Source organism: Rhineura floridana, chromosome 1 (genome assembly GCF_030035675.1).
Source record: "Rhineura floridana isolate rRhiFlo1 chromosome 1, rRhiFlo1.hap2, whole genome shotgun sequence".
NCBI lineage: Eukaryota > Metazoa > Chordata > Lepidosauria > Squamata > Rhineuridae > Rhineura > Rhineura floridana.
In genome coordinates, this window is record NC_084480.1 from 308,505,909 (window position 1) to 308,529,194 (window position 23,286).

At 45.0% G+C, this 23,286-nt stretch overlaps 1 protein-coding gene across 1 annotated transcript in view; it reads left to right on the forward strand.

The window, feature by feature from the left end:
• CCN4 (cellular communication network factor 4) overlaps positions 1 to 23,286 on the forward strand; it is a 49,679-nt gene that overhangs the window by 24,092 nt on the left and 2,301 nt on the right. The window contains exons 2-4 of the mRNA XM_061607647.1: positions 14,706 to 15,006; positions 20,071 to 20,328; positions 22,748 to 22,941. Coding sequence (XP_061463631.1) covers positions 14,706 to 15,006; positions 20,071 to 20,328; positions 22,748 to 22,941 — 753 coding nt within the window. The remainder of the gene's footprint in view (positions 1 to 14,705; positions 15,007 to 20,070; positions 20,329 to 22,747; positions 22,942 to 23,286) is intronic.

Below are 23,286 nucleotides of genomic sequence, written 5' to 3' on the forward strand. Positions count from 1 at the left end.
TGTAGTTTGTTAAGGGTGCTGAGAATTGTTAGGAGACCTCTCCCCTCACTGAGCTCCATTAGTTTCCTGAGAAGAGGGATTGAAACTCCACAGGGAATTGTAACTCTGTGAGGAGAATAGGGGTGTCCTCACAACTTTCAGCACCCTTAACAAACTATACTTCCCAGGATCCTCTGGGGGCAGCCATGATGTTTTAAAGTGGTATGAGACTGTTTAAATGTATAGTGCAGATGGAGTCCTAGTTCAATTCACAGTGCAGTTTGCAGTTCATTAACATGGTCCTCAGCATTTTTTTTCAGCCTTCGGAATTTTACAAACCGCTCTGCTAAAGTATAAAATATGCTTAAGAAGGCTAAGAAAACATTTAAAAGTACACACAGTGCAACTCAGAACCTCTGCAGGGGTGGGGGACCGATTAGGATGGTCCGCCCCAGGAGGCTGATGGATCCGGATGGTTTCCTGATGGCTCTTGGGGATTTTCCTGTCACCGCGGGAGGTGATTCTGTTGAAGCCCTGGTTGACCTCTGGAATGGGGAAATGACCAGGGCGGTGGACACGATTGCTCCTGAGCATCCCCTCTTATGGAGTGGAGCCAAACCAGCTCCCTGGTTGACCAGGGAGCTGGCGGCGATGAAACAAATAAGACGGGGACTTGAGCGACATTGGCGGAAGACTCGGTGCGAGTCTGACCGAACACGGGCTAGAGCCTATCTGAAGGCCTACTCCATGGCAGTGCGGGCTAAGAAGAATTTTTTCTTTTCTGCCACCATTGCATCTGCTGGGAGCCATCCAGCGGAGCTGTTTTGAGTGGTCAGGAGTCTTTTAAACTCTGCCCCCCAGGAGGGTAATATATAGGGTTGCCATATTGACCGGTTAGCTGGGTTTTGCCCAGATTCTATGCATGCCACCCGGCCCCCGGCTAGCCCCTTAGGTGGCCCGGATTCTCAGCTTTAATTTAAAAAAAAAAAGTTTCTAGGTGGTCCGGTTCTCGAGATATGCATAAAAATGTCAGCCGCCCCCCCGACTGTTAAATCTTTCTTTAAACAGTACTGTATAGCACTTCCTAGCTTTAACCCCGCCCGTTCAGGATTGCAGCCAATCAGGGATTGTGTTTCAGTTTCATTGATCTGAGGCAGTGTCTAGAAAACAAAATGGTGGTTTCACCCCGTTTATCTGAAAATCTCATAAATTGGGTAAGTATATACATTGCAGTGTTTTTTTCCTCTTGTGTGCAGGAGTCAGATCTTGGGCAGTGTTTTGAAAACCTTCCCAATGCTTGCTTTTTGTAAGAGCAATGCTAATCCCATATGCCCAGAGTAAATCCCATTGACTTCAATAGGACTTACTTTTGAGTAGACATGGTTATGAATGTGCTCAAAATCAATGGGACTTTGGAGTGAATGTAAAAAAGAATTGTGTATTACAGTTTTTATTCTGTAGGAAAGTAATACTGATTTTTTTAAAACTAATACTGATTTTTCTGCAATGACCAACTGGTTTGACAATAAACTATTATATGGGCTGTATGTATTTATACATCTGCAGTGTGTGCGTGTGTGTGTATGGAGTCTTTCCAACACCCCTGTGAGGTAGGGTTGGAAACCAAGGCAGCTCACAACAAGAAATAAAGCCATTTAATAATAATAATAATAATAATAATAATAATAATAATAATTTAATTTATGTGTCGCCTATCTGGCCAATGGCCACTCTAGGCGACGTACAAATCAGTTGCAGTAAATGCAGCACAATAAAATACACATAAAATACAATATAACAAGGAAACTATAAATAAGAATGATAACAGTTCAGAGTAATAGGCAATTAGTCCTGAAAATTAACCCTCCCTGGAAGTCCCAAAGGCCTGTCTGAAAAGCCAGGTCTTCAAGGCTTTGCGGAATACATTCAGGGAAGGGGCATGCCGGAGATCATATGGGAGGGAGTTCCAGAGAGTGGGGGCTGCCACTGAAAATGCCCTCTCTCTAGTCCCCACCAACCTAGCTGTTTTAGTTGGTGGGACTGAGAGAAGGCCCTGAGTGGCTGACAAGTATAAACAGTTGCAAAACAGCATAAAGTGGCATGATTCGGAATTTTGGGTTGTGTGAATGAAGTTGCTTATCACTTGAGGTTGCAGTTCTGTCCTTGTTTGAGTAAGCCCCACTGAATACACTGGGACTTGCTTCTGAATAAATAAACCTAGGATTGCACTATAAATATCTTTACAGTTTGTGTAAATAATAAATATATTTGATAGTCATGCTTATATAAATACTTCTTCATTTATCATATTTTTGGTTTTTGGTTAGGAATCCTGACTGGTTGTGAGATGCTTAGTTTTTTGCCTTACTCATAGGAATCTTGTTGTGGTTGGTATGGTATTACATTTAGGAAAGTGTTACTGCCTTTTGTGTTGTTTTTTCCTATTTGCATTTCACTTATCTTTAACCTCACTCCGTTACAGCCATAGAAGCAACAGCAGCATATGCAAGATAATTAACTCCCATTAGTGATAAGAACAAGAATTTATAATTATTATTTCAATTAAAACAAGAGGCTTATCAATACTTTGAAGAGGACCAGATATTTATTTTGTTTCTGAGCCCAGGACTGGGTCTTTCATGATGCCCGGGGGGGGGGGGGAGCAGGAGAGTAGTTGATAAGACAGACATCCTGGCATTGACAATTTAATTAGCAAGGTATGTGTGGGGTTGTTGCACACTTCCAGGCCCAGTTTCATTTTGAGTATGGAGGTGGAACCTGTGTAGATGTGGTTGATCAAAGCGAGAAGAAATTTTGAGTTAAGCAAAGCTCTGCTTTTATAAAACCTAAGAAACATACAGATACTTTGAATGTCTGAGTGCCTGCACCAGTGGAATACTGGAGGAATTTGTAAAACTTGCTTCAACAGTATTTAGAACTGAGCATGTGGTCTGAAAGACTCCTTTTCCTAACATTTTGGCTTCTTGTTTTTCTCCACCTACCGCATCTTTGAAATATATCGTATATGGTTAACCGTACTGCTGCCCTGACTTACTTTATGTTTGTTGCTATTTTGTGTTTTTATTATGTTTTTATATTGATTGTGTATTTTTATTGTTTTTATTATATTTGTAAGCTGTGCTGAGCTCTGTTTTTAACAGCAAAAGGGCAGGATATAAATTCTCTTAATCAATAAATAAATACTCCCTAGTGTTGGAAACTAGAGTCTAGGCATTTAAGGCTGAAAATGTTGCTTTTTAAAAAAAAGATTTCTCACATCTTTCCCCAGCTTTTGGTGGTAATTCCTAGGCACAAAAACAAAACAACTGGACAATCCAAATATTAATATGCAGATATTTGCATAATATGCAAATAATATGCAGCTATTTGCATAATATGCAAATTAACCTGCCCGGATTTGTGGAACTGGAATATGGCAACCCTAGTAATATAGACCACTCAACAGCCCGCTGTCAAGAATTTGCACGGCACTTTGCAGATAAAGTCGCTCAGATTCGCTCCGACTTGGACGCTAAAATTGATACAGTCTCAGGGGATGTAACTTTGGCTCCTGCTTGTCCAATAATAATGGATTCCTTTCAATTTGTACAGCCCGAGGATGTGGACAAGATCCTTGGAGAGGCGAGAGCCATCACATGTCTGCTGGATCCTTGCCCTTCCTGGCTCATTAAAAGTGCCAGAGGGGGACTGGCCGAGTGGGTGAGGGGAGTACTTAATGCATCTTTACAACAAGGCAGAATTCCATCGTGCCTAAAAGAGGCAGTTGTACGGCCTTTGTTGAAAAAGCCCTCCCTGGATCCCTCCATAATGGGAAATTATTGGCCAGTCTCCAACATTCCATTTTTGGGCAAGGTAATAGACCGTGTGGTGGCCGCCCAGCTCCAGAGATTCTTGGATGAAATGGATTATCTGGATCCATTTCAGTCTGGTTTCAGGCCTGGTTACGGCACAGAGACAGCTTTGGTCGCCTTGGTGGATGACCTTCGCAGAGAGCTGGACAGGGGGATTGTGTCCCTGTTAGTTCTACTTGACCTCTCAGCGGCTTTCAATACCATCGACCATGGTATCCTTCTGGACCGCCTTGCTGGGATGGGACTTGGGGGCACCGTGTTATGATGGCTCCATTCCTTTCTGGAGGGACAAACTCAGAAGGTGGTGCTGGGGGACTCCTGTTCGACTCCTTGGCCGTTGACCTATGGGGTCCCTCAGGGTTCAGTTTTGTCCCCCATGTTATTTAACATCTATATGAAACCGCTGGGAGAGGTTGTCCGGGGGTTTGGGGTTTGGTGCCATCAGTATGCGGATGACACCCAACTCTATTTTTCCTTTCCACCTAAAGCCAAGGAAGCTGTCCTGGTCCTGAACCAGTGCCTGGCATCAGTGATGGACTGGATGAGGGCGAACAAATTGAAACTAAATCCAGACAAGACAGAGGTGCTCCTGGTCAGTTGAAGGTCAGGAAATAGGGATTCAGCCTGTGCTGGATGGGGTTACACTCCCCCTGAAGACACAGGTTCGCAGTTTGGGTGTGCTCCTGGACTCAGCTCTGAACTTGGAGGCCCAGGTCTTGGCTGTGGCCAGGAGTGCCTTTGCCCATTTAAGACTAGTGCGCCAGCTGCGCCCGTTCCTGGAAATGCCTGATTTTACTATGGTGATGCATGCCTTAGTTACATCCCGTTTAGACTACTGTAACGCGCTCTACGTGGGGCTGCCTTTGAAGACTATTCAGAAACTTAAACTGGTACAAAGAGCTGCAGCCAGAGTATTAACAGGGGCTGGTTAAAGGGACCATACAACTCCCTTGTTACAACAGTTCCACTGGCCGCCAGTTTGTTTCCGGTCACAATTCAAAGTGCTGGTTTTGACCTTTAAAGCCCTATACAGCCCAGGTCCAGGCTATCTGTCAGACCGTATCTCCCTATACGAGCCTGCCCGGGCCCTGAGATCTTCAGGAGAGGCCCTTCTCTCAGTCCCAACACCCTCACAAGTGCGATTGGTGGGGACGCGAGATAGGGCCTTCTCGGTGGCTGCTCCTAGGTTCTGGAACTTCCTTCCTAGGGAGGCACGAATGGCCCCTTCCTTGCCATCCTTCCATCAGCAAGTAAAGACTTTTTTATTCCGACAGGCTTTTGGGATAGAAGGTGTTTAGGATTGGGTTTTACAAGGCTTGTTTTATTGTTTTATATTATTATCTGTATTATTTTAAATTGTTTTTAGATTTTTAAGTGCCTTTTACGGTTTTACAGTTGTGCATAGTTTAATTGTATTTTAATTGTATGTTTTTCTATGTTTTTAACTACATGTAGTTTTATTTGTAAGCCGCCCTGAGTTCCAGTTTGGAAAAAGGGCGGGGTAAAAATAAAGTTTCAATTTCAATTTCAATGTAAACAATTATTTTATTTATTTTCCCAACAATTACAATCTTTAAGCTTGAAGGAACTTAGTTCACATTAAGTTAACCTGGAAATTATAGGAATTACTTTGTTACGACACGTGTCCTTGGGAACCTGAGTGTGTGAACTTGCCACCCACTAGGGTTGCCAGATTCAGGGCCTGAGGCTGGTCCTGTATCTTTAGGAGAAGAGAAAGTCAGCCAAGTGCAGGTGTTCTTGCAACCCTGTAATGGGGAAAACCACAAGGTGGAATTCTTCCTTCCCCCTGCACAACTTTTAAAGATACAGAAGACCTATTAGAACAGCTTTTCCCAACCAGTGTGCCTCCAGATGTTGTTGGACCACAACTCCCATCAGCCTCAGCCAGTGTTGCCAATGGTCAGGAGAGATGGGAATTGTGGTCCAACAACATCTGGAGGCACACTGGTTGGGAAAGGCTGCTCTAATAGGTCTTCTGTATGTTTAAAAGTTGTGCAGGGGGAAGGGAGAATTCCACCTTGTGGTTTTTCCCATTACAGGGTTGCAAGAACACCTGCACTTGGCTGACTTTCTCTTCTCCTAAAGATACAGGATCAGTCTCAGGCCCCGAACCTGGCAACCCTACCACCCACACGTCCCATGAAACACATCTCCTTGAGAGGAGGGGGATGTTTTGCCAGGGATAAAACAAGCGCTTTGCCCTGAAATGTGCCTAAATGGTGCGTGTATAACCCAAGAAATGCAGGTCCAAACCAGACTAAAGCAAAGCTTTCTTTTATTGAGAGAAAAGAAGAATAGCCTTACAAGATTACTGAATGCGTGGCAGCATTAATCATTAATATCTTTACCCATTCATGACTTTAAACTAAAGAAATCAAAGGACCCTATTACTGTAAAGAATGACAGGTAGGAGAGATTACCTATCCGAGGCCCAGGAGTGGGCAGTGGAAATACAGCTGAAGTGATGTGAAGGAGCTCTGGCCCCCAAACAGGAAAGATTCTGTTTGCCGCAAGGCTTGTGCTTGTTCTGTCCCTGCAGTCCCGTGTTGAGTTTGTTGAGAGCGTTAGTTACACATGTTGGAGCTCAGATCGCCATTACCACCCCCCCCTCGAGATCTCAAGCCTTTCTTTTAAAGACACTTTTCCTCTTAGAATCATAGAATCATAGATTTGAAAGGGGCTTTGTAGGCCATCGAGTCCAACCCCCTGCTCACAGCAGGAAATCCACAGCTAAAGCATCTCCCACAGATAGCTGTCCAGCCTCTGCTTGAAGACATCCAGCGAAGGGGATCCCACCACCTCCCTAGGCAGTCGGTTCCATTGCCGAACTGCCCTTACTGTCAAGAAGTTCCTTCTAATGTCCAATCTGAATCTACGCTCCTGCAACTTAAAACCATTAGACCTAGTCCTACCCTCTGAGGCGGCAGTGAACAAATCTGTACCCTCCTCTATGTGACAGCCCTTTAGGTACTTAAAGAGTGTAATCATGTCACCCCTCAGCCTTCTGTTCACCAGACTGAACATGCCAAGTTCCTTCAACCTTTCCTCATAAGACTTGTTCTCCACACCGGCTATCATCCTCGTCGCCCTCTTCTGAACCTGCTCTAACTTGTCTATATCTTTCTTAAAATGAGGCGCCCAGAACTGAACGCAGTATTCCAGATGAGGCCTGACTAATGCAGAATATAGTGGGACTATTACTTCCCTCGACCTGGAAACTATAGCTCTGTTTATGCAGCCCAAAACCGCATTTGCCTTTTTTGCCACAGCATCACACTGCTGGGTCATGTTCAACTTGCGATCCACTACAATTCCAAGGTCCTTCTCACTACTGACTACTACTACTTAGCACTACTGCTAAGCCGGGTATTTCCCATCCTGTACCCGTGCATTTTGTTTTTGTGGCCTAAATGCAGAATCCTGCATTTGTCTTTATTGAATTTCATTTTATTAATTTCAGCCCAATTTTCTAGTCTATCCAGGTCCCTTTGGATTTTATTCCTGTCTTCCATTGTGTTAGCTATCCCTCCCAGTTTCGTATCATCCGCAAACTTCATAAGGCTTCCCTCCACCCCATCATCTAAGTCATTGATAAAAATGTTGAAGAGTATCGGCCCCAGGACAGAACCCTGTGGCACTCCACTCGAAACCTCCTTCCAGTCTGAAGCAGAGCCACCGACGACCACTCTTTGAGTACGGTTTTCCAACCAGTTGTGAATCCACCTGACAGTATTTCCATGTAGTCCGCATTTGACCAGTTTGCTAATCAAAAGGTCGTGGGGGACTTTGTCAAACACTTTGCTGAAATCTAGATAGATGACATCTACAGCATTTCCACCATCTACTAAACTAGTGACCTGATCAAAAAAAGAGATGAGATTAGTTTGACAGGATTTTTTCTTGACAAACCCATGCTGGCTCCTACTAATCACAGCATTGTCATCTAGATAGTTGCCAATGGACCCTTTTATTATCTGTTCTAATATCTTTCCCGGTATTGAAGTCAGACTGACCGGCCTGTAATTCCCCGTATCTTCTTTTTTACCCTTTTTAAAGACTGGGACGATGTTTGCCCGTCTCCAATCCTCTGGCACCTCTCCCGTTCTCCAGGATTTCTCAAAGATGATAGCAAGAGGTTCCGAGAGTACATCAGCAAGTTCCTTCAATACTCCGGGATGCAGTTCATCAGGCCCTGGAGATTTGAACTCATTTAGGTTTAGGTATTTCCTGACTATCTCCTTATCAATCTTGAACTGCAATCCCGACCCCTTACTGAGATTGCTACCGATGCAAGGTTGCACACTGTTCCCTTTTTGGGAGAAAACGGAGGCAAAATAGGCGTTGAGCAGTTTATTTTTATTTATTTAATTTAATTTAATTTATATACCGCCCTAAGCCAAAAAGGCTCTCTGGGCGGTGTACATAGAGGATAAACAAGCCTTTTCCTTGTTATCTGTCAACATTTTACCATCCTCATTGAGCAGCAGTCCCACCGTTTCCTTGGTCTTTCTCTTCGAACATATCTGAAAAACCCCTTTTTATTGTTCCTCGCTTCCCTCGCCAGCCTCAGCTCATTCTGGGTTTTAGCTTTCCTTACGCTATTCCTGCAAGCCCGAGCTGCTCGTCGGTACTCTTCCTTGGTGATGCGTCCTTCCTTCCATTCTTTATACATGCTCTTTTTTACTTTTACCTCCTCCACCAGTCTTCCGTGTAGCCACATTGGCTCCAATTCTTCCAACTCCCCTGAAAAAGGAGGGGACTGGGTATGAGATGATTTCGTGTGTGTGTGTGTGTGTGTGTTTCTAGCTGACACTGAGAAAACTCAGTGATTTCTTTGAACAATGGGATCGTTCTGCTAGGCTTGAGGGAAATCTGCCAAGGAGAACATAACATTTATTCCAGTTATTTCTGTTGCTCACAGGATGGCCTTGTGATGTCCCTTTCACAGTACCTCAGGAACATATAAGCAGCAAAACAAGGGTGTGTGGGGTGGGAATTATGCTCCAGGGCCTTGCACCTTCTTGATTTCACTTGAACCCAAATGGGGTTCAGGTATAATTCAGAAATTTTTGATTTCAGTGAATTTCAGTGAATTAGTCTGAATTAGTTCATTCCAAGCACTATGCATCTTTTGTTTCTTTGTTTTGGTGGGGGGAACTCCGTGGAGGGAATTTGAAGGAGAGACTTGTTGGGTCAAAGATGAGTTAACACTTTCCCACCCTGCAAATGCCCCCTTCCCCAGTAATCACATTGCCTACGTCACGGATGGGGAATGGTGGCAGTGACAGCTGGTGGCTCCATGTCAGTGGGGCAGTGGAATCCACTCCGGGTTTTAGACCAAACTTTTAAGAAGCTGGCCAAGGTGGTTCACTGCCCCACTGAATGGTGGTCCTCCAGATATTGTTTGACTACAATTCCTTCCCATTCTCCCTGAACATTTCTTATGCCAGATGGGGCTGATGGGAGTCCATCAACACGAAAAGGGTGACACTATCTCGTACTCTAAGTCATGTAGTACCAGTCCTACCATTAGGCAGATTGAGGCAGCCAGCTCAGGTGGCAAGTGCTAGGGGTCAGAAGGCGGACCCCTCCCATTCCCCCTGAATCCCCTAAACTAGTTTGCCCTGCACCCCCTAAAATAGCTGAACCTTCCCAGGTTTGAAGGGGGATGCTGTCCCATCATCCAGATGCAACTGTGTGAAATGGGAGGGCGCCATTTTGTCCTTTTCTTCAGGCAGGACCGGCTCTACCATTAGGCAAATTGCTACACAAGACAGCCACCTCAGTGGCAGATGCTGAGAGGCAAAGAGCCCACAATTCCCCTAAGTAGCTTGATGTTCCTAGGACAGGTAAAAGATCCATGACAGGTGTTTAAGTACAATGCAAGTACCAGTCCATTGAATTCTCTACGTAGAGTGGAAGGGTAACATCTTGTCCTTTGCGACAGGCAGTAAAATGTCTTGGCCCGTCCTTAACTGACACTGTTTACTACAAGATTGGATGATGGTTGCTATTATTTAGAACACTGGCCTGCATCTTCCTCATAGCTCGTCATCAGCATTCCCATCTTTGTGTTGGGGAAAAAATCATACTTTGGGGGGTAGGGCATGGAGGGCTATGCTTCATTGAAGCTTTTTAAATTTTACTTTAAACTGAATCTGTAAATTATCACCATACACGGGCTTGTTTTTTTTCTCATATCACCTGAGCCCAGCAGGGGACAAAGGGTAGAATACTTTTCTTTTGTTTAAGTAAAAGAAAGTACTGTTGGGTGATCAACAGGGATTGAAAGGAATTGCACAGTCTACATGACCTGGACTTCACTTACGGCCTTCAAAGGCCTGAATGAAAAGCTTTGAGAGAACCTGCAAACTACTGTAAATTGGTTTTCAATGCAGTTTGACAAAAGGAACGGACAAATTCCATTGCTGGGAACATTTGCCTCTTAAGCAATAGGACTGAAATGTCCTTTCTAGTCCACATGAAAGTAAAACAAGTAACTCTGCTCCTTGCTTGAAACTGAAGCTTGGAGGGTAATTTTGGCATGAAAGGCTGGACCTTTTAAGGGTGAAAAAGCAAAAAGGAAAACACTGGATGGTAACTTTAGATCCCAGGAGAGTGAACAAAACCCACAGCTGTGACACAAGACAAACCACTGCAGGGATGGCTATACATAAAGAATGCCAGCCTATTCTCAGTCTCTGTGATTATGACCATTCTGGGCAGCTGCTGTTGGGACCTGCTATGCAGAAGGCAGCCAGGTATTGTTCAGCAGAAAGGCTATTCCTCTTGGAAGTCATCCAAACTCACAGGTCAGGCACAATCTTCTCACGGGAATAAGCAGATGAAACAGGTCAAGCCTTGGACTGATCCCCCAGGAACAGCCCGGTGACCTGGAGAACATGAGGTTAGTATGGTTTATCCGACAGCAAACAATTGTGGCATTTCGTTCTTTCCTCTCTTGCGGTGATGAGCCCTCAGATCACAGGAGGCAGTTATGGAAAGCAAATTGACAGCAGCATGAATCGCATTGATGTTCCTTGTTCATCTTGGCCGGGGCAGTTGGAATCTCCAAGAAACTTCTACCCAACTCCCATCTGCCCTAGCCAACCTAGCCATTGGTCAGGAATGGTAGGAGTTGTAGTCCAACAACAGCTGGAGAGCCACAGGTTCTTGGTCTAGGCAAAGGTATTCTTCATATTACTTTTGGAGTCCATTTCCCATGATTCTCAGCTGATTCTTAGCTACACCTCTGTAGCATTCAAGTAACAACTGAAGTTTTCTCAGCTGTCCCTGAGGGAGTAACAGGGAGGCCCTGGTGTGTTGTGATTGCCATGAGCCAGTGACTTTTGGTAATCTGGAACCTGGAAAAATCAGGGTTCTGGATTGTATAGAGAAAACCCTACATCCATGAAATTCTACAGGTATAGTCTCCCAGTAGATGGAAATGGGATACCCCTGTAGGAACGGGGAATCTTTGGCCCTCCAGATGTTGCTGTGCTACAACTCCCATAATCCCTGACCATCAGTCATGCTGGCTGGGGCTGATGCCTTCATATTATGAGCAGGGCCTCACACTGTGGCATCAGGGATTAGCTGAGAAGGCTCCTTTCAGGACTTGGATATTGTAGCAGTGTTTGGGAGCCTGGATGCTCCTGCACATGCAATACAGCACATCTGAGAATTATGGGAAACAAAGTCCAAACTCACATTTTGAATGTCCAAGAGATGTGTTGGAAAATCACTCCAGAAAAACCTAGAGGAAAATCAATAGGGCCCACCCATCTTCACATGCCAGGCATGAAGAATTAAAATCAGTCCACATGAAAGGCTAGAGGATGGAGTGGGTAAATTCGAGAGAATGCAGTGAAACTGGTCCATAGGGCTGTCTTAAATAGGTATTAAGTCATTTCTTAATGCTAGTCTGATGGATCTGTATGATCCAGATCTCCACTAACATGTGCTTTGATGGGTAGCCTTCTGGAATGATTTGTTGAGCAGTTCTGTGAAAAAGAAGTATCAGCTTGCCTGTGCCTTAAGAGATTCAGCTGAGGCTTTTCTCTTGAGTGTAACCCAGAGGGTCATCCCCACAGAGGTACAACTGCTTCTGGCATTGCATTCTTTCTAGTGCCAGGTTAAAGCTGTGTACATATCATACATTTAAAGCATATGACTTCCCCCAAAGAATCCTGGGAACTGTAGTCTACCCATTCACAGAGTGACAATTCCCAGCACCCTTAACAAAATACAGTTTCTAGGAGTCTTTGAGGGAGAAGCCGTGTGCTTTAAATGTACTTTAAATGTATGGTGTGTAGGCAGCTTTTGACATTGCATTTGCTATTATTTGGTGTATTCCAATAGTTACTGAAATCCTTGTTGATTGTTTTTATGTACTCCTGTTACTGATTATTTACCTTGTATACTGTGAGCTGCCTTGAACACAATTTCCTTTGTGGAAAAGAATATATATCAAAATGACATATACACTAAAGACCCAGTGTGGTGTACTGGTTAGAGTATTGGACTAGGACCTGGGAGACCAGGGTTTGAATCCCCACTCAGTCATGAAGCTCAGTGGGTGACCTTGGGCCAGTCACTGCCTCTCAGCCTAGCCTAACTCATAGGGTTGTCGCTGGGAATTGATGAGGAGGGGGAGAACCATGTATGCCACCTTGAGCTCTTTGTAGAAAAGGTGGGATATAAATGAAATTAATAAAGCAAAGTATATTCTATTTTGCCCAGGTATTTTACAGGGTTATGCTGCCTTCACCAGCTTTTATAGCAAGGAGGCTTGGCTTACCTATTCATCCTGTAGGCCTGATGCTGCCCCCCACCAAAGCAATCCATTTCTGGCACTGGTGGTGGCTAAAATAAAATAAAAGTAGGCAAGGCATTAACAGAAGTATAGTTTCCAAATCACGTGAAGTACTAGTTCCCCTCTATTCTGCACTGGTTAGGCCTCATCTTGAATACTGCATCTAATTCTGGTCTCTGCACTTCAAGAAGGATGCAGACAAACTGGAACAGGTTCAGAGGAAGGCAACAAGGATGATCAGGGGACTGGAAACAAAGCTCTATGCGGAGAGACAGAAAGAACTGGGCATGTTTAGCCCGGAGAAGAGAAGACTGAGGGGAGATATGATAGCACTCTTCAAGTACATGAAAGGTTGCCACACAGAGGAGGGCCAAGATCTCTTCTCAATCGTCCCAGAGTGCAGGACAAGGAATAATGGGCTCAAGTTGCAGGAAGCCAGATTTCTACTGGACATCAGGAAAAACTTCTTAACTGTTAGAGCCATACAACAATGGAACCAATGACCTAGAGGGGTAGTGGGCTCTCCGACACTGGAGGCATTCAAGAGGCAGCTGGACAGCCATCTGTCAGGAATGCTTTGATTTCGATTCCTGCATTGAGCAGGGGGTTGGACTTGATGGCCTTATATGCCCCTTCCAACTCTACTATTCTATGATTCTGTGATTCTAGACACAGCCAGAGACATTTAAACCTCTCCACCTAGCCCAGTGCCCTGATGGGGATGGAAATTGCCCCCTCCACAGTCATCAGATCAATCCTTTTGATAAGTGGGGAGGAGGCATGGATGAGCTGAGGGGGGGGGGAAGGCATGGGATGTGTGTGTGTCTTCTGTTTGTCTGTGTGTTGTGTGTGTACATCTGGTAGCTTCAGTGTGCATGCAAGACTATGCATGCAAGAGTGTAGGGTGGCCACATCCATCACTGGCATGCACTCCGCTGCCACCCCCCCGATGGTTGGCCAAGGCTGAATGCCAAAAAAAGTTAGCCTCACTGGCTTTACAGATTTCCTGCCTCTTATTTATGAAGGATGCTGTTGACTGTGTATGAAGAATTCTTTATGTTTATTGTGCTCTTCCATGGAATCCAATGGACGAATGGCAATTTTAAATGAGTAAATAAATGTTAACAATCATTGGTTATTTTCCATTCATATCCCACCTTACTTGCATCATGGAACCCAAGGTGGCATATATGTGCTTCCCAGGGGGTCTCTCATCTAGCTGCTGACCGGCTTCAGCAAGGTGGTGGCCTCATGTGCTTATGCTGAAGACTATGCCAGGCCTTTAGTAGCGACAATTATGGTTCCTGAGCCTTACCAGCCCTGGGGAAATCCTTGTTGTAACAACTTAGGTAATTGGCTCATGGATTCATCTAGGTCAGGTCTAGGGAACTTTTTGCACTCCAGATGTTGCTGAACTATAGCTCTCATCATCCCTGGCCATTGGCCATGGTTGTTGGGGCTGATGGGAGTTGTAGTTCAGCAACATCTGGAGGACCAAAGGTTCCCCACTCCTGGTCTAGGCCTAGCAGATGTCCAGAATGCTGCTTTGTTGTTGTTAATTCGATCACTACTTATGGTGACCCTATGAATCAGTGACCTCCAAGAGCATCTGTGGTGAACCACCCTGTTCAGATCTTTAAATTCAGGTCTGTGGCTTCCTTTATGGAATCAATCCATCTCTTGTTTGGTCTTCCTCTTTTTCTACTCCCTTCTGTTTTTCCCAGCATTGTTGTCTTTTCTAGTGAATCACATATTCTCATGATGTGTCCAAAGTATGACAACCTCAGTTTCATAATTTTAGCTTCTAGTGACAGCTCTGGTTAAATTTGTTCTGACACCCAATTATTTGTCTTTTTCGCTGCTACAAAGGGATTTTTTTACTACCAGATTTCAAGGTGGAGCATGGGAAACTGCCTTAAACTTACCATGGATCTGTCTAGCTCAGGATCATAATACTAACTCTGTGAACCAGCCACCGGATTCCCACTGGATTCCTGATTTGTTTTTGTTTTTTAAAGGCCTTTCCTCAGAACATCATCACCACGATCAACACCACCACCACGCCATCCCTTGCCATCTCCTCCGTGACTGAGGCTTATACGCGGACACAGTACTGTAAGTGGCCATGCGAGTGCCCAAAGACGTTGCCTCGGTGCCCGGCAGGAGTAAGCCTGCTGACCGACGGCTGTGAGTGCTGCAAGATGTGTGCCAAGCAGGTGGGGGAGAACTGCACCGAGGCTGACTCTTGTGACATCCACAGGGGCCTGTACTGTGACTACAGCAGAGACAGACCTAGGTACGAAATAGGAGTGTGTGCACGTAAGTGATGTACATATATATTTTTGGCCTAGATACAGCGCTTTGGCAATTCCCATCTGTCTGAACGTGTCCGAAGCTGCTTCTTCTTTTAATATATACAGTCATACCTCAGTTAACAAAGTGGATGCATTCCTGGATATTACTTCTTTAACAGAAATATTGGTACCAGAAGTAGGAATAACATGGAAAGAATAGGGATGGGTTCCTACATCCGCTCATAGATGGTGGGGGCAGCTTCGACAAGGGCTTTAAAGGATGCCTACCCAGCACCCACCCCCTCCCCCTCCTTCCCCCTCCCCTCCTTCTCTGAATCATATTGGATCCTTCCGTTGCCAGGCCTGGGACAAAGCAAGAGATCTCTTTAATGCAAAACAAAGACATAGGCTTGTCAGTTTCACTCTAGCAAAAAGCAAAGCTAGTCAGTTTCACCTTAAAGAAGCCTTCATAAAAAGAGCTTAGTTTCTGGAGGATTCCTTAACTGAGGTATTGCTGTGCTGATCCAGACCTGTTACCTCTCCCCATTTTTAAGTGAGGAGGTGACGCCTTATTTTAGGGCTCCTTCCTGCTTACCCTGTACCTAAGAATTTCTCTTTTGTCTCCTCAACAACTTTATTGGCAACCTAGTCTTTCCAAGGGGTGGAGCTTCCTAAATGGAAAGCAAGACAGCTTGCGGCACAGCTCAAATCCCTTGCAAGTGTGTAAGCACTTTGCAACACACCTTGAGGGCTTTTGTGAGAATGTAACCTCTCTTTGCAACATGTTTAGGTTGTGTCGCATTTAGCAAGTTTGGAGCTGAATAAATCTTGCTGAACTTGAGTTCCTGGATTAAAACCTTCTACAGTTTGCTGCACAACTCAAATCCTCTGCACACTTGTTAGCTCTTTGAAACACACTTTGAAGTCTTTTGTGAGAATGTAATCTGTTGTGCGACATGCTTTGGTTGCATTGCATCTGAGTAGATTAGAGGAGTTTGAAGCTTCATAAACCTTGCCGAATGAGTTCCTGCATTAAAGCGGAACTTTTTACATAGCCTCAACTACTAAATAAATTCACTAAGGCTGCAAGTACACTTACTTAAGTACACTTACTAGGGAATAATTCCCTTCAGACTCAGTGGTCTTACTTCCAAGGACTGGGTTGCATGATGAACAACTTTGCTAAATTCAAGATGCTGGGTAACTCAGATCAAAGGTCTTGCCAGCAGACCTTTATAGGAAAGGCGTATTTGAGAATCTGCAAACTGAGGCTTTAATCAGTTGTTCAGCAGGACCTTTCTGAAAGGACTCCCTGTCTGAATGGGAGAGAGCAACCTTCTGTATATCGAAAGTAGGAATGGAGGAGAAATTCAATTCAGTTCGCATTCAAAGCCAAATTTTTCAAATTCGCACTTTCCAAAACAATATGAAAAAAAAAGCCATCTGCATTTATCCAAATTTTATGATGCAGTTCTCCAACCAAGTAACGTTTACAAAAATGCATTCAGGGTAAGTGTGCACAAAATGAATATATTGGTGAGAATAATATATAAACATGCATTAAATTAAGATAAATTACTTGCAAAAAATGTCTGCGTTGGTCAAAACTGCATACAAAAATGTCTTTATTAGGAGAAATTCACAGTAAAATGCTGAAGAATTTTCAAGAGGATTTTTTTTTAAAAAAAATGCAAATTGCTGCAGAAATGCAGAGAACTGAATTTAAGATTGGAAAAATGAGAAACGGAGACAACCAAAACTGTTAGGTCATTCTATCCCTAATTGGAAGTCAGCAGAGTTACACAGCAGTTGCAACAAATCAGTCTACTTAGGCCACTGGTAAAGGTGAGAAAAGATTTATTTACTACTAGCATACATAGCCATCTCTCTGAATGGGAGCTGGGGATGGCACGTCCTTACAACGTGGATGGAAAACAAAGGAGGGATGTGGACTGAGAAGGAGGAAAAGAGACTCAGAAAACAAACAAGTTGTAAGATAGTCAGTGAGGAGGACACAAGCATTACTCTTTCTGTCTAGCACCCTCCACTGGTTCAGATAACTAACTGCAAGTGTTGTTGTCTTCCATTCTAACTGAATACAGGGCCTGTTCTGCACGTACTTCCCGGTCTACTGAGAGCATGGCAGAGATTTAGCAGGCATCCTGGCTTTTACTTTCAGGCATCTCTTGAAGTCTTTTCTGTGTGTGTGCCGACAGGCCTATCTATGCAGCTGTTTAAAATGTTTTTATTTTTGAGCAGCCAGTCATTTTAATGATTGTTTTAAAATGTTTTTATGTTGCTGTACACTGCCCTGATGTTTTGCGAGAGGGCAGAATGTACATACTTTTATAAATAAGTAAATAAAATGTGGCACCCTGAGCTAGATCAATAGAATTGTGTGCCTTTGTAAGCAAGGTCTGCTAATTCAGCACAACAAACATGATGGACTGATGATATTATAGTAACTTGGGTATATCTCTGTCGTACCTATATATGGTTTTGCAGTTCCTTGAAGCTTTGGTGCTCTGTTCCATTGTTAATTTCAGACCAAAATATTTGTTATGCACTGCTCTATGAAACCCAAATTCCCAACCAAATGGTCACGTTTCGGATTGCACTGCAAACTCACCTCAACAGAGGTTCACCAATGTAAGAACATAAGAAGAGCCTGCTGGATCAGGCCAGTGACCCATCTAGTCCAGCATCCTGTTCTCACAGTGGCCAACCAGATGCCTGGGGGAAGCCCGCAAGCAGGACCCGAGTGCAAGAACACTCTCCCCTCCTGAGGCTTCCGGCAACTGGTTTTCAGAAGCATGCTGCCTCTGACTAGGGTGGCAGAGCACAGCCATCACGGCTAGTAGCCATTGATAGCCCTGTCCTCCATGAATTTGTCTAATCTTCTTTTAAAGCCATCCAAGCTGGTGGCCATTACTGCATCTTGTGGGAGCAAATTCCATAGTTTAACTATGTGCTGAGTAAATGTAATGAAAACTTGGCTTTGCTTTGATGCAATGCAAAACATTGGCAACGCCAGCAGAAAAATGTGCAGATCTGGTTGTGACTGGTTCTCAGTTTGGGGAGTTGTTCCCCAGTTATATTTTAAAACAAAAGCCAACAAGCATGAGCACCTGCCATCCCATAAATTGGCAGTATCACTGCAGTAAACTTGAAAACTGAGACTATATGGCTCAATCCCATTTAGGCTGCAGCTGAAACATGATATTCAATTCACACTGCAAAGAGGTGTGTGTGTGTGTTCCTGGGGAACAAAATAAAAAATTTTTTTTAAAAAAACCCACTACTGTAAACATTTGCCTAACCTTTTATGAACTTGAAACAATAAGGGTTGCTAAAGATTAACTGTGATGGCATGAGTTGTAGCCTCCACCATGAAAGGGAAGGGCATCAGGCAGATCAGCTAAACCAGCCCCTCTTTTAGGTGATCTTGGGAAGGCTCTGCCTTAATGGTAGAGGATCTGCTTTGCATGTAGAAGGTTCCTGGTTCCATTGATCCCCAGCATCTTCAGATAGGACCTCTGCCAGTCAGTGTAGACAATACTGAGCTAGATTCCTATGTTCCTGTGTTTTCTTTCCATTGTGTCATTAGAGGAATGACGGCAACCCAGTGGTAGAGCATCTGTTTTGCTTGCCAAAGGTCCCAGGTGCAGTTCCTGGCATCTCCAGGCAGAGCTGGCCAAGTCTCCTGCCTGAGATCTTAGAAAGCCACTGCCAGTTAGAGTAGTCAGTGCTCAGCTAGCTAGACCAATGGTCTGACTTAGTATAAGTCAGCTTCTTGTTTTCCTTCTCTCTGTGGTTTTAACAGTAACAATTTGATTCTTATTTCGAAACACTCTTCTTGTGGATTCTGCAAGTTCATCCTCAATCGCGAGTAGGGTTGCCAGGCTCAGGGCCTCAGACTGATCCTGTATCTTGGAGGCTGGGCCTGGCAACCAAGAGGTCTTTTGTGTCTTTAAAAGTTGTGCAGGGAGGAGGGAGAATTCCACCTTGTGGTTTTTCCCATTACAGGGTTGCCAGAACACCTGCACTTGGCTGACTTTCTCTTCTCCTAAAGATACAGGATCAGGATCAGGCCCTGAGCCTGGCAACCCTAATTGTGAGTCTTACCATTTGGAAACACCACTTCCCAAGAGAGGAGACTGGGCGTTGATAATGGGAGTCTGGGTGAACCTCTAAGCCCAGGTACAGAGGAAGAGCTTCACTTTGGAAATGTGTTTTTTAAAAACACCCTTCTTGAGGGGGCTCATCAAAGGAGGAAAGTTATGACATTTGAGTCTTTTTCAGTTGAGAAAAAAAGCCAAATACTAACGGGATACAAAGAGAGCCAGTGTGGTGTAGTGGTTCAGGTGTTGGACTACGACCTGGGAGAGCAGGGTTCGAATCCCCACACAGTCATGAAGCTCACTGGGCGACCTTAGGCCAGTCACTGCCTCTCAGCCTCAGAGGAAGGCAATGGTGAACTAACTCTGAATACTGCTTACCATGAAAACCCTCTTCATGGGGTCGCCATAAGTTGGATCGACTTGAAGGCAGTCCATTCATTCAATGGGATACAACAAGGTTTATAAAACTATGCATGGTGCAGAAAAAGTGAATAGCTGTTTTTCTCCCTTTCTCATAATAGTAGAAGCCAGGTCATCCAGTGAAGCCAAGTGGTGAGTGATTTAGGACACTGATGGCCACCAATGTTGTTGGCTTTGAAATTCCTGGAGGAGAAGGCTGTAAATAGCTACTAGTCGTGATCGTTATATGCTACCTCCAAGATCAGAAGCGGCATGCCTCTGAATACCAGTTACTAACTGGGAAACAGCAGCAGAAAGAGCAATTGTTCTCATGACCTGCCGGTCAGCTTCCCATAGGCATCCCATTCGCCTTTCAGAGAAACGGGATGCTGGACTAGATAGGCCTTTGGTCTGATGTAGCAGGGCACTTCTTTGGAGAAAGCTGCTTTACTTTCGGGAAGAAATAAATCTGTTTGTTAGAAACAGCTGCTGCAAGTCGATACCAGAACTCATGTGATCCTCTGCTGTTAAAATACCTTTTTTTGAGATTTTCCCTCTTCCTGTTGTAGAAATTGTTGGTGTGGGCTGTGTGCTCAATGGGATCAGGTACAAGAACGGAGAGATGTTCCAGCCCAACTGCAAATACAACTGCACTTGCATCGATGGGGCTGTGGGCTGCGTCCCCACGTGCAGAGACTCCAAGCCGCCCCTCATTTGGTGCCCGAACCCCAAGCAGATTAAGATGACAGGCCAGTGCTGTGAACAGTGGGTCTGCGACTATTCCAAGACAATCAGGAAGACTTCCCCACGGCATATCTCCTCAGCAGGTATTGGGGAGGGGCAAGTGTGCAGGGGCAAATGTGGAGCACCTTTGGTCCCGTCAATGTTGTGGAACCACAACTCCCATCAGCCCTAGCAAACATGGTCAATGGCCAGGGATGATGCGAGTTGTAGCTCAGCAACATCTGGCGGACCAAAAGTTCTAAGAGGTAGGAGGAGGAAACTGACCAGGAGATTTTAGGCTCAAGCTCCATGGGACATGGACTTCTCTCCAGCTTTTTTTTTTTGTAGCAAAAAGCAGGCACTTGAGGACTGAGACTTGGGGAAGAGGGATTGGGAAGAGGGGCTTAACTTCTTACCGGCTGGCCATTTCCCTGTTCAGCATCTCTCCTTCCAAGGTACTTCACCCTCAGCGGGGGGGGGGGGGGGAATACAATTAGAAAGCTTCCTAATCTCTATACACTGTCGCTCCATATATTTGAAACACATTTGAAGCACTTTACCCAAAGAATCCTAGGAACTGTAGTTTACCCTTCACAGGGATACGTTTCCCAGCACCCTTAACAAACTACAGTTCCCAGGATTCCTGGGGGGAAGTCATGTGCTTTACATGGATGGTGTATATGCAGCCTGAGCCAGACCATTGGTCCATCTAGTTCAGTGCTGTCTGCACCGTCTAGCAGTGTATTTGATTGAACCTGCAGTCTTTGCAGGCAAACAACGTGTGTTCTATCACTGCGCTATAGGTCTTCCCTGTGTTACTGTGAGTCTGTCCTGGTGCTGTTTTTCCCATCAGGGTGAAAAACATCTGGGAGGGGTTTTTTGCAGGGGAATTCAGCCTGCAGGAAGGGAACTGATCATCTCCCTCATTTGCCTTGCCTCCTCTCCCAAGTATAGCCTTGAACAGCTTTCCGTTTTGGAGCAGATGTTGGAACAGGGGAACAGAACCCAATGCAATCTGGCGTACAGTGCTGGTTTCAGTAACATCTAAAACAACCAAACATTAATTTCTTGCTTAGTCTCCTGGATAATTTTGTTATTGGATGGCATACAGTGCCATAAGTAAAACAAATATTAATGTCTAAGATCAAACCCTTTTTCAAAAGGAAATCATTCTGACTGCAGCATCCTCATCCTATGAACTCTTATATCTCTCACGCAAAAACGTCCACACACCTTGGGTCGCCTTTGTGCAAACTCTCTCTGTTAAAATATCAACCCCTTCCATCAACAGAGGAAGGAAGGAAAGTTTAGAATCCCCAGAGAGAGGGATCCAGAGCTTGGAAAAGTTACTTTTTTGAACTACAACTCCCATCAGCCCAATCCAGTGGCCATGCTGGCTGGGGCTGATGGGAGTTGTAGTTCAAAAAAAGTAACTTTTCCAAGCTCTGGAGATATCTTGGATTTTCCAGACCTGCAGTGTTAAGTTGAACCAGGCTCAGTGCCAGGCATGACTGGGCCCTTGGGTGCCAACCTGCCCCGGGGCCCCTGCTCCCAGCCCCCCCCCAGACCATGTGGGATTGCTCCACCTATGTCTTCTCTCTTTCTATGAATGACCTGCGTGCTGGGAGCAGAGATCGCTGCCATCAGACAAGATGGTGGTGGCGGCAGCTTCTCTAAGCGGCTAATACCCCCGCCACCATCTTTGCTGATGGCATGCGTGCGTGCTATGCTGCATGCATGCACATGCCTGCCATCAATCAAGATGGTGGTAGGGGCATAAGCCCCTTAGAGAAGCCTCTGCTGCCATCTTGGTTGATGGCAGTTGTGCAGGGCATTCACAGAAAGGGAGGAGAGGTAAGTGCAGTGGGTGGGCGCCGCAGGCCTGCACGGTCTGTAGTGGGGGCTGGGAGCTCCATCTCTGTAATCTGTGGCAGGGTCAGGAGTCGACCCTGCCGAGGATTGCAGAAGGGGAGAGCTACCCCCATACCCTAAGGAGGGGCCCTTCAGGAGCCCTCAGCCAGGGCCCAACCTGGCCACCCTTTGGCATTGGCCCTGAGTTGAACTCCAATAGCAGATTGCTTAAACAGCCAGTTTGGAGGCACCCATAAATAGTGCTTGAGAGTGATCTCTACCAGCGAATGTGTAAGGCTCCATCTGCATTATACTTTTACAGCAGTATCATGCCATGGCTTCCCGCAAAGAATTGTGGGAGAGGTAGTTTGTTAAGGCTGTTGAGAGTTGTTAGGAGTCCCCCGATTCCTCTTAGAGATCTACAATTCCCAGAGTGGTTTAACAATCAATCCCTCTTCCCAGGGAACTGCGAGAATTGTAGCTCTGTGAGGGGAGTAGGCGTCTTTAGCAACTCTCAACACCCATAATAAACTACAGTTCCAAGGATTATTTGGGGAAAGCCATTACTGTTTAAAGTGGTATAATACTGCTGTAAATCTGTAGTGGGGCCTAAGTCCATTCCTGAGGCTGGCACATAAATTCATCTAATCCCATGGTTCCTTTGCTTTACAGTTTACAGAGGAGAAATTGAGTTGTGGCAGAAAAATTGCATCCTTCACACCTCTTCCTGGAGTCCCTGTTCAAAGACTTGTGGGATGGGCATCTCCATAAGGATCTCAAACGATAATGACCAGTGTCGTCTAATGAAAGAGAGCCGGCTCTGTAACATGCGCCCGTGTGAAGAGGACATCACCAAGCACATTAAGGTATTGTTATAGGATTGGGGGATCAGTTTTGGTTTATGTATGTGGCTACCGTCCAAGCCTATAATTTTGTCTCTAAACAGGTGAAGTTTGCAGTAGAAAGGATTGCCGAACTAGTTAAGCCACTTTCTTTCTTAAACTAATAGGTCTGGCCAAGTCTGTCAAGTGCCCCCATTGACAAGTCTAAAGATTTGGTCAAGAGCAGTGTTGTCATAAGAACAAGGGTAGCCCTTCCCTCTCCCCTGGTTGGGGCAGGAGGTAGATTTTGTGTTTTGAGTCTGATGTGGAGCTGGGAGCTAGGAAGACACAGAGTGACTGGCTCTCTGTGCTGAATCCAAGGCCATGGCT